General features: G+C 33.3%; 1 protein-coding gene across 1 annotated transcript in view; it reads left to right on the forward strand.

The window, feature by feature from the left end:
• Positions 1-16,967, forward strand: part of LOC133333911 (diencephalon/mesencephalon homeobox protein 1) — a 71,824-nt gene that overhangs the window by 20,025 nt on the left and 34,832 nt on the right. Inside the window, exon 3 of the mRNA XM_061542224.1 lies at positions 16,863-16,954. Coding sequence (XP_061398208.1) covers positions 16,863-16,954 — 92 coding nt within the window. The remainder of the gene's footprint in view (positions 1-16,862; positions 16,955-16,967) is intronic.

Raw genomic sequence — 16,967 nt, forward strand, 5'->3', positions numbered from 1 at the left:
TTTACCAAGCCTAGATCCAGTCCAAAAATGGGACACGTTGCTCCACTCCCTCTGGTACCTCCCGCACAAATTGTTAAAATGTTCAATATTTAAAAATCCAATTTTAGTCGAATGTAATGTCCGATATGAAACAAACTTTGCACAACCTATTACATTTACCAAGCCTAGATGAAGTCCGAATATGGGACCCATTGGTCCACTCCTTCTCGTATCTTCTCGGTTTACAAAACCTGTGTGTAATTCCGTATACCTTCGCAAATCATAGACTGAGGGTATATATCTGTCGGCAAAACCGACTACCACAGTTTTACTTCTTTAGAAGACAAAATGCGCATAAACTAGGGAATATTGTACAAAACCTTGTAAAAAATGAGGCATCGGTTAATGAGGATTTTTCTTAAAGAAAAATTTTCCTCAGAAACTGATGATGATTGGGACACAGCGAATCTAACAAAACATTTTTTTTTAAATGGGGTGCAGTATTTGTGGATTTATTCTGGGAGCCTTGCAATTGACTATTTTCCCCATTATTTATTCATTAGGGAAAATAGTTAATAGACCTTGGTAATTGGAAAAAATTGGGCTTAAGTAATTAAGGATTACTAAGAACAGTAAAAAATGGGCCTAAAAACTGAGTATTTGGGAAAATTTTAAGATTTGATTTAGAAAAAAATTGGATTTTTAAATATAAAAAATGCGGATTTATTTCTATGAAAAATAAATCTTTATTTTAGATTCTTTTTCTATAGAAAGAAATTGTTAGAAGACTACGGATTTTGGTTTTTATGAATATTTTCCTCAGAAACAGAAAATAAAATATGGGTTTAAAATATTGTCAATAACAGAGGATGTTCTCTATTAATGAAAAAATGTACTCAATGACCCAGCATTGAAAAAATTGGACTTCAGTACCTAGGGATTATTTTTTGCTAAAATTTGGGCCCCATATTTATAGGTAATATTTTTTCTATATAAGATTAATCTGTGACCTAAATTATTGACGAGTTTTTTTATAAAAATAATTTGGCATTTAAAAAACATAGTTTTTTATAGAAAAATAGGATTTCAGTAATTGAGTCATTATAGAAAAAAGTCGAACTCGGTAATTAATATGTTGGCCCTATTTTTAATGAGACCTCCTCTTTTTTGTATAATTTTATTATGATTTAATGTCTAACGCGTTTTCCCGCCCCAAAAAATTATAGGCATAAACCTGGCAAAAAAATTATAGGCATGAACAAGGCAAAGCAAGTCAACAACCAAATGAGCAACAATCTTTGGTGTAAATCAAAATAAATTGTAGATAAAAAGCCTGAGATAAGTTGGCTTCAAGTGTTGCTAACAGATGCGCATCTCCCGGTTCCGCCATCAGGATGCATGAGCAAAACATTACAAATAGACTACCAGTTACCATACCAGATATGTCTTATCTCTAATGCCAAATGTATGAATTTTTTGTTGTAAGCACCAAAAAATATCCGATTACCATTTTAAGATAAATTACAAGCCACCCTTCACCCCCTCTCCCACAAGAGAAATGTATTTGTTGTGCATTTTACTGTTTGAAGCCGTGTGGGAATTCCTAAGGGATTTCTTTTATGAGGGGTTAATTGATTAAGGGTTGCTGTTCCATTGCTGTGTTTTATTTATAGTATTGAGTTTCAAAATTTGTCCAGAAGTTTACTTTTTTTGTTCTGAATAAGACAAAAGTCCAGATAGTTATCTTGTCATGTTTATATGTAACATATTTTGATTTGATTATGATGAAAAAATATTACATAATAAAGATTTGAAATTGTTGATATCATGGAAGTGAGGCTAATTAATTTCAAATGACATATTTTTGTAAAAAAGGAAATTCATAAAGATCAAAAGTAGCATTACACCTAGTTGCCATCACGAAATACCTTAAATTGTATTTTTTCTCTTTTTTATTGAATTAAAATTTTCCAGTTTTTCTCTTAATTACCTCTAAACTGTGAATAATAGTCTGAATTTCCCCTCGGATATTTAGAATTGTACATATTATGCAAATCCTTCATCATGCCCATAATCCAACTAATCTGAAAAAATGCAACTTGAAAAATTCTACATCTATTCCAATTCGAATGCAATTTTTCAAAAGGAACATCTGTATATGCAACATATCTGCAACAAACAGTCAGCAACCTTCATTGGCTCCACAACGAATATAGAATTGATAAAAATGAACATTTCTAAAAAATTCAATTTTCAAACTAAAAACAAAAATTGGTTGTGGCCGTAATGAAATTGTCATTTCAATTTACTAAATCCCAAACCAAACAGAGCTCCACAATAACGAAACAAAAAATAAAAAATAAAGAAACAACAACAAGAACACTGACGGAATGAAAACAAAATAAACAAAAAAATCTGAAAAGTGGAAAATTAAAACCAACATCAGCATCGTCCAACGGGGAACAGCGCGGGGCAAGAGCTACGACTACGAATGTAATTTGCCAACAATTTGATTGAATGGGATTCGATTTGATTCGATTTAAAATAACCATGGCTCTTATTTGCCTGGGCATGGCAAAAGCGAACAAATTCTAGGAATGTCATCAACGATGACATCAAACACCGCGTCGCACCGCCAACGTCAATGATGACAACGCTCTGCTCAGCATCTCAGCCAGCCATCTATCACTCCTGTGTCAATATAAAAAATGCAGGAGTGTCACCTTTTTTGTGATTTTTATATTTGATGGTGTATAGCATGGTATGGTATTTTTTAAAACAATTATATAGAGAGCAAATATGTAAAGTACTGGAACATATTTTTATGATTTATTTTTGTTTTCAAACGAGGTTGGTATGGAGAATAGCGTTAAAACACCAGCAAATAAACCAAACAAGAGTAAACTTATTCCCTTATAGAAGATAAGTAGTTAAAAATGTCTTATGAACTTAGAAAACCTATGGGAAACCTATGGGAAATCCTTTTAAGAAGACCGGAAGACCGCAAAGTTTTCTTACACAGAAAACCAATAGATATTCTTTCGCAGTTAATTCTTCTCTTCAATAGAAAATCAGAATGTCTTCGTCGATAAAATACCAGAATGTTTTCCTCCTAGAAGGTTTCTCCGCCAGAAGATCTTCTGCCATTGAGAACCAGAGGGTATTTTCCCATAGTAGACCAGGATTGAAGTGCCACAGATAACCAGTAGGTCGGTCTTCTTCCACAGAAGACTAAAAGGTATTCTTTTGTAGAGGACCAGGAGGTCTTCCTTCATAAAAGACCAGAATATCTTTTCCCATAGAAGATCAGAAGACCTTCTTCTATACAATACCAAAATGCCTTCTTCGATATAATACCAACAAGTTTTCTTCCATAGAAACGTGGAAGCCCGGCTATGACAGTACATGGAACCACCAGTCACTTCGGTGGGAAAATGTGGCTTAAATCTATAAATTATATAAATGGGAAGCGTTATATGTTGGCTATACCAAATCGTGGACCGATATATCCTCTTTTAAATTCCAAACCTCCTAGATGTAGATAAGCAAAGGCAAAAAATTAGTTTTTAGCCTATGTAAATGAAGATCCTTTTAAAACGGGCATCAAAATCTGAGGATTCTTTTCTATTTTCTGTTTTCACAGAAGACTAGAAGATTTTTCCATAGAAGATAAGAAGGCCTTCTTCTATACATGACCAGCATGTCTTCTTCGATAAAATACCAAAAATTCTTCTTCCATAGACAAGTAGAAGTTTATCCTATTAAAGGACCAGAAGATTTATTCCCAAATAATATCAGAAGGTCACCACTCCCGTAGAAGATTAGAGATTTCTCCTTCTCATATTCTATGTGAAGATGACAGAGTTATCTCGAAGACGATGAGAGATTTTTCTCCAAAAGAAGTCTAGAAGTCCTATCCTATAGAAGACCAGAAGATATTGAGTAATTGGAAATCAGAAGGTCTTCTCACATAGTAGATAGGGAAGGGCTTATTCTATAGAAGGCCAGAAGCTCTTCTTCCAAAAAATACGAGTAGAAGATCTTCTTTCATAAAAGAAAATATTTTTTTAGCAGAAAAAAATCTTCTTCTGCATAAAACCGGGGAGGTCCTTTATGAAGATGAAGATCCGAATAACTCCTTTCACAGAATACCAGAATGTCTTACAACAATAAAATTCCTTAGATTATTATTTCATAGTAGGGTTTACTCCCATAGGTTACCAGTCGCACTTCTTTCATAGAAGGCTCTGTAAATCTCATATTTGTAACATTTTTAAACAACCTTCGTAGATATCAATTCAATCCCTTCCCCCTCTTGAGAATTTAGTTGTAAGTATCGATGTTGTGCTGGTAACTGCTGTGGAATGTAAATTACAATTTTCGTGTTCGATGTGTAAATTGAAGCCGAATGGAGTCAGGGAAAAGCTGATGTTGCCGTGGATTTATTTGTCAATACTTCAATACGTGATTGATGTTTGGTGCGATGGTGCATGTTTGGCATGAGGATGGATAGATGTAATATTGGTACCTATCATCATCAACATCATCAGCTGCTATTACATGCATACAAACACAAGCATATACATATGTTCGGTATTGATTTATTTGTAGCTCAGGTGCCAATCTGCTCTGCTCGATTTTGGTTGGGTGATTATTAAATTTCCATTAATGTGTTAACTTAGCTTGGCAAATTTAGTCAGCAGTAACTGCAGATATTTTTTTTGTTGTAGTTATTGTTGTAATATGGTAAAATTTTATATTGCAATTGAATTTATTAAAATGTGTGTTTTTTTCGGATTCATTTTTGAAGTCACCGAAAAATGTTATAAAAATAATTTATTTCTATTAAAATTTGTCGCATGGCTTTGACATGCAATTGGTTTTTCAAATACAAATTTTAAATGTGAGGTAACATAAATCCTTAGTCACCGGGTTTTTTGTGATAATTTGGAAAATAACAGCGGCTTTGTTTTATGTGAGCAAATTTTGAAATTGATGTAATTTGAATAGATTACACTGGAATACATAGAGTCGGAACTGAAGCCATGTTATGCCTTTCTAATTTCCGTTATAATGTTGGATTCGAAATTCTTTAAAATAGTAGCCGAATTAAAAAAAATGTGTAAATTAAAAAGAAAAAAGAGGTAAAGACGTAGACTGAGGTTAGATCAACACCGTTTTTAATTAATTAGTTCATAAAATTCTCAGTTGGCATAGAAATATTTTTCCGATCCTCAATTTTCGATTAGTCTCATTTTTCATTTTGGTCAAACATTGCTTAAATCGTCGACTTACACACATACCTCGATACAAATGATAATACCAACTAATGGTTTTGATGAATAACATTTGTTGTTATTACATTTTTGTTTTTGTTGTTGTTGCTCTATATGAAATTGCTACACGTTATGAAATCTTAATTTATAACACCTTTCTAAAGATATTAACATCAAAAATCAACTACACTTACACATTAGGCATTACATTTCATTAATGTGTGCTTCTTCTATACAACGCATCGCACACACATACATATAACGTTGAGTACGTGTGTGTAATCTAAGGATGCAGCATAGATTGTGTTTACTAATAGATTATAATAATAATGCGATTATTTATTAGTTGAGTATGTCTTGCTTCCTGTATTACACACACACCAACACACATCCTAACACACTTGGACACACACTCACGCATTTGCTTGGGACATTTTAGCCATGTCTCAAGTTGCTTTTAATGGACTCTAAGCATTTATTCTCTATTCCTCTATCTAGGGATACCACCACATTTGGGTGGTGGTATTTGGTGTGCTTGTGTTCGTGTGCCTCAAAGTAAAACTATTCGTTGAGATTAAATTACACTGAAGGTGTTTTTAGTTGGCAAATCAAATAGCATAGTTTCAGGATAATATTTACTTCTTAACGTTAAGTATCCGTGTGTGGGAGCTGAGTTGATGAGGGTGTAAGGAAGCATTGTGTATATGAACATACACACACATCCACATCAATTATTCATAAGAATTTTGTAAATTCTCCAAATAAAGTCAAATATTCATTCTTACAATTAATGAGATTTACTTTTTGGCAACAGGACGAGATTGAAGATGAGTATAGTTTTGAGACTAAGTGGTGCAAGTGTAGGCGGATAATCATGAAATTTGCAGAAGATAATGTGTGTAAATGAAAATTCCACTTAAACGGAACCTTTGAAAATTATGATTAAAATAATTCCATAAAGGAGACTGGAATTTCTTTAGTAGATTTTTTAAGCTTTTATTTAAGTGGACCCCATATCTATATTAAACATTTTTATGAATTTCAAGAGTGCATACCATTGAAGTCTTGTAAATTTGTATAAAATCTTGTTGTCTTGTAGTTGTTTTTTGTAATTAACGAAAAGTAATTTTTTCGATGGCGGGTATGATTTCCGATCACTTAACGTCCGATTCCAAAAATTCAACGGCATTAGAAAGGGTATTTTACGGGTTCTGGTTCATTAATCCTAGTTCAAACCGCACAAAAATTAACAAAATAATATTTAATTTTTTAAAAATTCTCCATTTTCGACCACAAACCGATTTAGAAAATAAGGAAGAATTGAATTGGATTTATCCTAGTTCATACGATAGTTAAGTACATACTAACGTGTACAAACGGGAAAAGGATTTCATTATTAGTTATCGTGCCCGCCATTTGAAAAACACTGTTTCGGCTAAATCGGCTATATGTTCCAGAGTTATTGAGATTTTCACTTGCAATTTTAAAGGGGCATTATTGAATTAGTGTACGATTGTAGTAAATGGAAAACCAAAACTCAATTTTTGGAAAAAGAGAATGGGGCGTATTTCAAGGATTCAGATATATTTACACACTTGGCCACTTTTTCAACCGATTTTTTATTACAAAAGACCATGAAAAATATTGTTTATTTTTAAAATTTTCTGCGTTTATAAATCCTTTGAACATTTGACAGACACTTTTTGTTTTTGTATTTTTTGTCAACAAAGCAAAAATTGACCAGACGTTAAAAAGTAATCCTCTTAACGAATTTTATTTTCGGTGATTCAATAAATGTGTTTTCATTTTGCCAAAGCTTTTTTGTTGTTGTTCTTGTTTACTTTTTGGTGGTTTGATGACAATTTTTTAAATACAGTGGGAAAAACACACACTCTCAGGTGGAATTTTTATCAATTTTTTTTAGCTTAAGCTATGTTTTTGGTTCGGGATGAACCTGAAAGAATTTTGATATTCCTTCAAAATATTCTTAAGAAAAAGACAATTATAATAATATACTTGCATGTGTGCGCTACTTCGTTAGCGAACGAGAGAATTATTTAACTGTGTCTTAATATATTATTTTGTTTCCACAGACGTACGTACCTTCATATCTCAGCACTACACACCAATTCTGACAGCGACAGAAATTGAACTCTATATTAATTTTGGTACTATTTATTAAGTTTCGCACTCTTGAATTACTTATATCCAAAAATAATTCCAAATTCCATGAATTTAACCCAAATCTTAATTTTACCAAAAGAAATTATGTTTCCCAATTTCAGCTTTCGCTTCACCCAAATATAATTGTACCAAGTTTAGTACCTTTTAAAACACATTAGTACGAACTTCCTACATAACCCGATCCTCCACAACAATAGTGATCCTAACATTAAATTTTAAAATTCCAGTTCTATCGGTTAGCCAAAAATTTAAATTGCACTAAATTTAGTACGAGTGGAAATCTATCCGTTCAACCAAATCAAAATTGTACCAAAATTATCACGCATTACGCAAACTTCCTACACATTCCAATCCTACACTCCAACAGTGATCCTAAATCCAACTTTCAGGATTCCAGTTCCCACAATTTAAATTTTACCAAATTTAGTACGAATTTCCAAAACTTCCTCAATAGCCCAATTCTGCACCTCAACAGTGATCCTAACTCCACATTTCAAGATTCCAGCTCCATCGATACCATTTAGTACATAATAATACGAATTTAAAAAACTGCCTACATACCCCAATCCTAAACCAACAATGATCCTAACTCCAAATTTCGGGATCCCACCTCTATACTTTTCATATACTTGATACAATTTTCCAAACCACCTCCTTATATCGACCCGACTTTACAACCTTAATTCGCATTCCATACTTCAATATAAATGTCTTCGAGTAATATGTGAAATATTTGACACCTTAGATAAATCTCATGATTTCTGATAATATCTTAACAAATGTATATTTCTGGGGAATACGGTGGTATTTCACTTCAATATCAGTGTAATAACGCAAGGGAATTGAGAGTAAAATTTCATTTGAATATATTATTCTTAGAATGTAATTAAGCTACTTATTGGCCCTCAAACTACCATCAAAAATTAATTACATTATTCGCAAATGTGACTATATCCATTCTTCATTTAGTATAACTACTACACAAAATAATTTATTTTACATTCATATAGAATTGCTAGAATAACAATTAGTATCCACTGAGACTATCAATAATTATTTATGCTGATTATATTATTAATTTCTATAGGATAGAGGGGAAAATTAGAAGAGTGGGTTTATATCGCACCAAGTATCTACAGATGACAGGGGATGGTTGACATTGGTATCTTCAGTTTGTCATTGCTATGAAATGAGTCAAGTGTTGTTACAGCCCTTCTGTCAACCGGTTAATTATAACAAATTAAGTTGTACAACATGCAAATCCCAAAAACAAAAATTTGTTAATACCCCTTAGAATGACAACAACAACAACAGTAAGAATAATAACATGATGGTGATAATGGTAATGTCGACAATGACAGTAATGGTGGTGATGATGATGACGATGATACTACAAACAGGTCAAAAACAACCCCTAATAAAATTTTGATAGATTCTAATGAAGGAAGACAAGATACAGTGGTTCAGCAAAGGCATACAGGGGTTTCCATACCAAATAAAAGGAAGCTAACAACATTTCTTCTAAACCTATAATGTATAGCTACCAATGTGATTATTTGAGAATGTCTCAAGAGTATTATCTAAAAAATTAATAGATGTTATAGATCTATGGATTTGTAGGAATGTTTTTGGTAGCCACAACCGAGAATATAAAATTAGGACAGTTTGCTATATATGTGTGGATTCAACATATTAAACGACGAACCACTTTTAGGCATAGTGTAAATTTTCATAAATAATTATATCATATCAATATTTGCATGTTTTATATAAAAAAAAACATATCCGAGATTAATTCATATTTTATAAACATTTCTAGGGTATTGTCTCATTAAAATCAAATTAAAAAAACAGCTATTTGTTTTTCAAAATTTCCCCTGAAGAGCTGCCATTTAATAAGTGCCATCTTTTAAGAACTATGAGAGGTACAAGTGTGCATTTTGAGGGATTTACTTACAGACTTATAAGAGCAATGAGCGCAGATCTATTAAATATTTTTCCTTGAAGGGGCGTGAAGCCTGTTTTTATGTTTCTTTCAGGAAGAAAGTGCGGAATTTCTTTAAAAACTCTTGAAGGGATATTATGATTTTTTTCTTGTAGAAGAACATAGCTATAAATACGACATTTTTTCTGAATATCCTCAAAAGTCTGTGAGATCTGTTTGCAGGATATTTTCATGATTTAGTACCAAATCTATTCTATACTAGAGCTATAAGTGGAGATTATTTTTAATAGATTTTTTTGATTCTGATGTAGTGTCAGAAATATATACTCCGATTTTTTATTAAAAATTTCTTAAATGATTACGTAGACTTCTTCAATCGATACAAAGAGAAATATATACATTGAAACTACAATAATGGATTCGAAAAGATCTGGTAGTTCGATTCTATTCCAGGCCTATCAAATCTACAATTGTTTCCTCTCTCCAATCCCAAACAAGCAAAATCACTGTGCCACACCTAGTCAATTATTTAACAATGGATTAAATGCCAAAGCAAAATACCCAAAAATCAGACAAACATGACAGCTACAACAACAACAGCAACAACAACAATAATAAGAAACAATGTACTATGTGTACAGCAACAACAACGCAACGATTTCAAACAAACCACACTTGTCAGGAAAGCACAAAGTTTAACAAATCCATATTTGCAAATTGAATCAAATCGACTTGTTTCCACATTCCAAGCACTTTGCCAATACCAAGGACAAAAGGAAAACGTTTACGAAGAATCCGGAAAAAGAAAAGGGGAGTTCAGTGTCTAGTAAATTGTGGCTGAGTGTGTGTGTGGGTTGCGATTCTTTTAGGTTTTATCCTTTCGTAATTCGTAAATGACGTCGATGATGATGCTGAGGATGCTGACGAACAACCCTTAAAAGTCAAGTAATCAAAGATGAGGAAGTACCCAGAAATTATCCTTCAGTTCCTGTCTGTGTGATCTATTCTATTGACATCAGACTTGTTTCCAACAACCAGTCAGCCACCAGTCATGATTTTATTTCCCTCCCCCTTCTCCCTCACCCATCGACACTCACACAATTTTCGTTCGTTAGTTATTGCAGGAAGCACATAATTCACAGATAATTCAATTTTCAGACAGTTGTTGGTTTAATGGTAAAACCATCATTAAAGGATTTCTTTTTGTGTCTTGACTCAGTTGTGTTCTGAGTTCTGAGCAAAACTTGAATTTCCTTTCGTTTTTTGGGGGGTTTTGGGTGGCAATTTGTGAAGGCCTAGTTTGTTTTTCTTGTCGACGCCTTATGGCAGATGCTGCTACTCCACAATGCAATGCTATCAATGATAATCACTGAGAAATCATTGGCATCATTATCAGAAATAGCATCGTCTTAATGCGGGATCAACGATAACATCAATGATAACTCCATTAACCATTTGGCAGTAACATTTCGTGCGAGAGTTTTCTTTTTTCATTTCTGTTAAATCCAAGAAAATCTTCGGTTATTGATGTCGGTGATGCTGATGATGATAATGACCTTTGTGGGTTTTTGGATGACTGTTTTTTTGGGGTGATGACATTACACTTTATGGTAATGATGAAAATATTGATTAAAATAAATGATAAGTGCAAAATATGTTATGATAACAAAAATTGGAGCAGGTTGACTGAGGAACAGAAGAAGGAGCAGATGACCTCAAATGCTAATTTTAAAGCATTAACTCTAAATATAGCTCTAACTCTAAATAATTTTTTTATTTATTATTGGCTGTTTGTGGAAGGATGAACCATTTAGGAAAATTATTTCAAGTATTGTATGAACAGATTGGCAGACGGTCTGTGTTATAACAACTATTTTTGGAGGACTGCGAGAGCTATTAAAGATATTCATAAAAAATATTTTATAGTACTAACGGAGCTGCAGGCGAGGATTTTTTTAAGAATATATGCTTGTATTTAGTTGAAGGACTACCATGCTACAGATGTGGATTTTTAGGAGTATATTTTTAAAGGGCTATTAAAACTTCAAGAGAGGATTTTTTTGAAGCACAATCGGAGTAATAGGCGTGTATTATTTAGAATGTTTTTTCATTGATTTCTAAATTTTTTGATTCAAAAGAATTATCAGATGTACAGGCGTGTATATTTAACGAATACCTTTGAAGCACTATCTTAGCTGCACTCTATGATTTTTTGATAGTTATACCGTACACAACTATGTTGTCAGAGTATTAAAGCTTTGTGCAGCCCCAAGAGTTTGTAACCCCACGAAATATTGGTCCTAGACCCACATTTAACTACACCGATCATATTTCGACTAGCTGCGCCGATCTAGACATTTGTATCGGTCCGTTCGTCTGTCCATTATAATTTGTAAACGCGATAGAGGCCACATTTACGGACTAAACGTCACGTAATTTTGTTTGTAGGATGGGTTCTGGCCAAAGAAGACTCCTATTTTTTGTCCGTCAATATTAGATAATGAAATGGTCTCGAATACACCAGGAAGGGAATCTGGCCAAAGAATAAACATAACAAATTTTACCTGAAGTTCCGGTTATGATCAAGGACGAGGGCTACAATTTTCGGTGCTGTTGAGATGAAATTTAGGAGTGCAATGAACTGAAAAATGTATTTTTGTCAGATTTTCTAGTTGCTCTAAAGGCCATTATTATATGCAGAAGGTCACATATTTTACACGGTGAAGGGGATCTGAATGGCTATTTAGGGGGCCAAATCAATCAAAACATAAAGTGACCACATGCTTATTTTTTGGATTAAATATTCACATCGGAAAAGCAAGATTTGGAAAATATGCCAGGTTTAGAAAGTGGTGCTGTTGAACAATAATCGGTCAAGAGGGTAAAAATATCGCGAAATAGAATATAGAGTATAGTTTCGCAGAAAGTTGTGTGGGGTATTATATGTTGGGCGCGTCCGACTGTTTTTTTATTTTGTTTCAAAGCATCAAAACTAAAAAATATTTTGTATTATTTATATATTATATACGAAAATTCTTTGGCGTTTGGAAAGATCAGTACTAAAAAGTGGATTTGTATACCCTCCAATACAAGGCGAAGTCTATATTTAATATTCCCCGGTGAACACATGTATTATCTTTTATATTCTCGATATGAATAAAACCCTATACCTATTTAGCAAAGTTCAATATATAAAATTGAGTTTTGAAATACATTCTACTACTCCTAGGATGTTTCATATAAATGTGCCAAATTTTCCGAAGGAGCTAGAGTTTGTCATTCCGACTTTTTGAGAGGTAAAGTCCCTCTATACCTGAAATAGACCGCAATCGAAGAGCATGTAATTTTGCATATTACAGACAATTTCGAAATGGGTAATATAGTCACCAAACAAAGATCCTGCACATTTTATTTTTAAGATTTTAGTTTGGTTCAGCAAAATTTGCCAAGCCCAATTACCAACATAAGTGTTTTTAATTTTGTACCACATATTCTCAGGGATTAAATTACAATTTCGAATATAGGTACATGTTTTGATTAGATAAGAATACCCATTGATTTTAGGGAGTTGATGTTGAAATTCCTAGCCCAATTTCAAAACTAAGTGCATTTAAAATAAAAAATTACAGACAAAAATTTACAATTCCGAATATAGGTCAACGTTTTGATTAGATAAGAGCGTCCATCGATTTTAGCTACTTTGAATGAACACCACTTGGTGTAGGATATAACAAGATCTACCCGGCCGAACTTAACTTCGTTATTATTTGTTCCTTCATTTTTCTTGAAGGACTTTAACAATGGATTTCAGAATAATTGAGGGATGATCAAACGTATAAACTTTTTTTAATCTGAATGGATTAAGCATACAAAAGTGGCACCCAAAGAAGGGTTTCCCTGTGCCAGATCTGAATTTAGAACTAACAAATTTTAAAAATGGAAAATATCTTCTTATATTGATACTTTCCACATTTAATGGATTATTTTATCCCACTTTTTGTAAAAGATTCTCGAGGGACCCAAAAGGGTTAATTGAATAAAAAATAATTTAGTATTAAATTTCGCTACTATAACATGACAGAAATATATAGCATATCAAATTATTTTTTCTACAAATATATATGTCTGTATGTTTATGTATACCTCCCCTAGTCACCTCCTGGGCTTCATTTCCATCTGGCAAATTGGGAGCACACATACAACGACAACAACAACAACTCAAACTGAAATGTTAAAATATTAATTGTTTCATTAAATATTAATAAAGACACGAAGTGAAGATGAACTTAAAACACAATTTGTATGAGTGGCATGGACACAAGAAAGGGGGAGAAAGGAGAAAAGTGGGGAAGAAATAGGAGAAACGAAAAGAAAATACCAACAGTTGACAGCAGCTATGTTTTAGGCATTTTCTATTTCTTAACACACGAATGGCTTTCGGTTTTTTTTGTTGCCGGTTGGTCCTCGTCTCTCTCCCTCTCTAAAATCCATTTGAACTTGGCAAAAAGTCTAACACAAGGAGCTGTTGGCAGCTAACAGTATTACTGCGCATTAAGAGTTCCCTGGAGACAAGGACGGACAGAAGTAGTAGCAGCAGCTGTAGATGTAGTGGCCAAACAGGCCGAGTTGTAACTGACTGTGTGCGGCGGAGTAAGGAAAGGAGTTGAAAAAGTGTTTTTAATGGAAATCCGCCATAGCAAAAATATGGCCAATGCTTACTAAGTGGTCCAACAATTTGAACCTTATTTTCTCTCTCTCCCTACTCACACACACACAAATAAAAGAAAATATCAACAGTTTATGTGTGTGTGTGAGAAATGTTGTAAATATATAAAATCTCTAATCGGATTATGTTTAACAGAAAATTACAAAAAGAACACAAACAACATTAGCTACATCGTAATCAGGACAAGAGTGAAACGGTAGCCATTGCTAGCTGGCAGAGGCCACATGGGCACTCAGCTGCAGAAAAACAGGACCATTTCTAACAAGCGTACCAAGAAGGAGAAGAAGCAGAATACAACACATGCCTTTACTTTTGGGGGCACTCATTTACGCTTGACTTACTGCCCTGTGAGACCCTTCATTTCCCCTCTACCCTCTCTCAGAATTTTTTTTAAACCAGGCCAAGCAAGTGTTTTCCATATTGGCTTGGAAAAACATCTGCAGCCTTCTACCAACCAAAAAGCAGAGAAAATTAAAATTAAATTTTGCAATTTGTAAGTCATTATTTATTTAAAACAAATTGAAAATTAATTTCGCATAGAGTCCGAAATTTGCCCTGCACGAATGCCCGGCATGGAGAAGTTTTGTACAGAAATTATAATGATCATCCTCATGCTGGCGATGAAATATAAATGTTAACACTTTTTTCTTAATTTTGTTGTTGTTGTTGCTGTTGATGTGTTATTTTATCCTTCCGGAGAGTGGAAGAACTCCCCACTCCCCCTGTCCCCCAAGCGACGAATTGCAATTCAAATTGGATCTGTTGCTAATGTCCACTACTGCAATGGTGGGAGGTGAAAAATATACATTTTTAATTGTGTTTAAGGTTGGTAATGAAAGCCTAAGGTCATCACCAGCCATCACCGAATGTGAGTGTTTACTGGCCACTCATTACCTTCATTACAGCGGCGCTATATTTACCCCAGGTAAAACAGTGATTATGTACAATGTACAAATAAGAATACATAACAAGGATATGATGGATGGATGAATATATGTTCCATGAGAGTGGGGTTGTGTGTATGTGTTTGTGCTCAAAAGCAGTGATGATTTAATTATTTGTAAATAAAAAACATAACATAAAATGATGAAATTATTTATACACAATTAATGAAAATAAAACATGCCGTCAGTTAAGGGGTGGGCTGGCTAGGTTTTGTATAAAAAATTAATATGTAAGAGAATTTGAGAATTTTGCATTTAAGAGCAAACAACAAATCAATATGGACTGAGGATTTTCTAAAAAAAAACAAAAAAAAAACAAATCTAATATAAGAAAATCTTACAAAATGTTCCTCGGAACCGCTGATTTTTATAAAGACAATTGTTTTTATAAAAAATATGTTCAGGGCTCCAGAAAATGTTTGCTACAGATCATTTTTAGAACGAAGAACCTGTTAGGTTCTTTAAAAAAAATCCTTATGATCTAAGAATATTGTTGAAATAGTCGGTCCTCAAGCTAAATTTCCCTCTTCATGGTCTTATGACTTTATAGTTAGCTGCTTTGTGCCGCGAGTTCATCTATGTAAGAACTATAAAAAAATGGGTTGAGACCTCGGGTTAGTTACCCTGTAGTTTTTCCTGTCTTCAGTGTCCTCGTGTTTTTTTAACTGACATCGCAGGGAGGTCTTTGTCCACAATAAAGATGAAAGAGGGGTCTAGATAAGCCTGGGCTCTGCTATCTTAAAGCCTTACATTAACTTCTATTCTATATAAACATTTAATCTCCAGGATCTGAAGACATTTTCGGACAGAAGAAACTTGTTCTCAGAATTATAAAAAAATGTTTTTTATGGCTCTGAAGAATTGGCTTCTGATGACAAAATCGTATTTTGGTTTCTAACAATTTTCTATTGAAAAAAATATCCTCCTTAGGTTGTGTAGGATTATAACAAAATATCTAGTAGATATATTACTAGAGAAATGATTTTTATGGAACCTGAGAAAATTTGCAACGAAGCAATCCATGCTTTCAGAAATACAAAAAATTATTCAGGGTTGAGGTTGAGGAAACATCTATTATCTGAGTCTGAATAAATCTGACCTGGAAGCATGAGAAAATATGTTGAAGTCGGAGTATTTTTTTCTTCGAAAAAAAAATCTGCCCTACGTGTCGGGACATGTATGTTTTTGAAAAAATATCTTCACTTAAATCGAGGATAATTTTTAATAGAAAATATATTCAGTGGAAGGCTCTTCCAGATTCAGAGAAGTTTCCTTCTATAAAAATATTTTAAATAAAAATAAATCTGTGATATCTTTCTTTAGAACAAATCTTTCCTCCGCAGGATCAACAAACTTGTATTTTTATTTATTTTTGTGCAGCCCCAAGAGCTTGTAACGCCGCGAAATATTGGTCTTAGACCCACTTTTAAGTATACCGATCGTCATATATCGACTAGCTGAGTCGATCTATATATGTGTGTCCGTCCATCTGTCCATTATAATTTGTAAACACGATACAGGCCACAGTTATGGACCAATCTTCACGAAATTGTGCATGTATAATGGATTTTGCCCAATGAAGACTCCTATAAAGATTTAATATTTAGGGGATAAAATGGACCAAATACTTAATTTTTGTCGGTTTTTTGGTCGCTCCAGAGTCCAGAAATTACAAAAATATTTTTTTGTATGTACCACCCTAATACATTAAAACTTTCAACAAAAAAATCTAAAACATTTAAAACTTTCTACACTTTTCAAAACACATCTAATTTTCTTTACGATTTCTTCTTATTTTGTTGTTACAGATACCAGCTATTCGTATCATCCTGCCATACATGATGAAACTTTTGTGCGTCGTAAACAACGACGAAATCGTACAACATTTACACTGCAACAGGTAATTGATGTGA

Source organism: Musca vetustissima, unplaced genomic scaffold (assembly GCF_032173495.1).
Source record: "Musca vetustissima isolate MV318-11 ecotype Yass unplaced genomic scaffold, APGP_CSIRO_Mvet_v1 utg1463, whole genome shotgun sequence".
Classification (NCBI taxonomy): Eukaryota; Metazoa; Arthropoda; class Insecta; order Diptera; family Muscidae; genus Musca; species Musca vetustissima.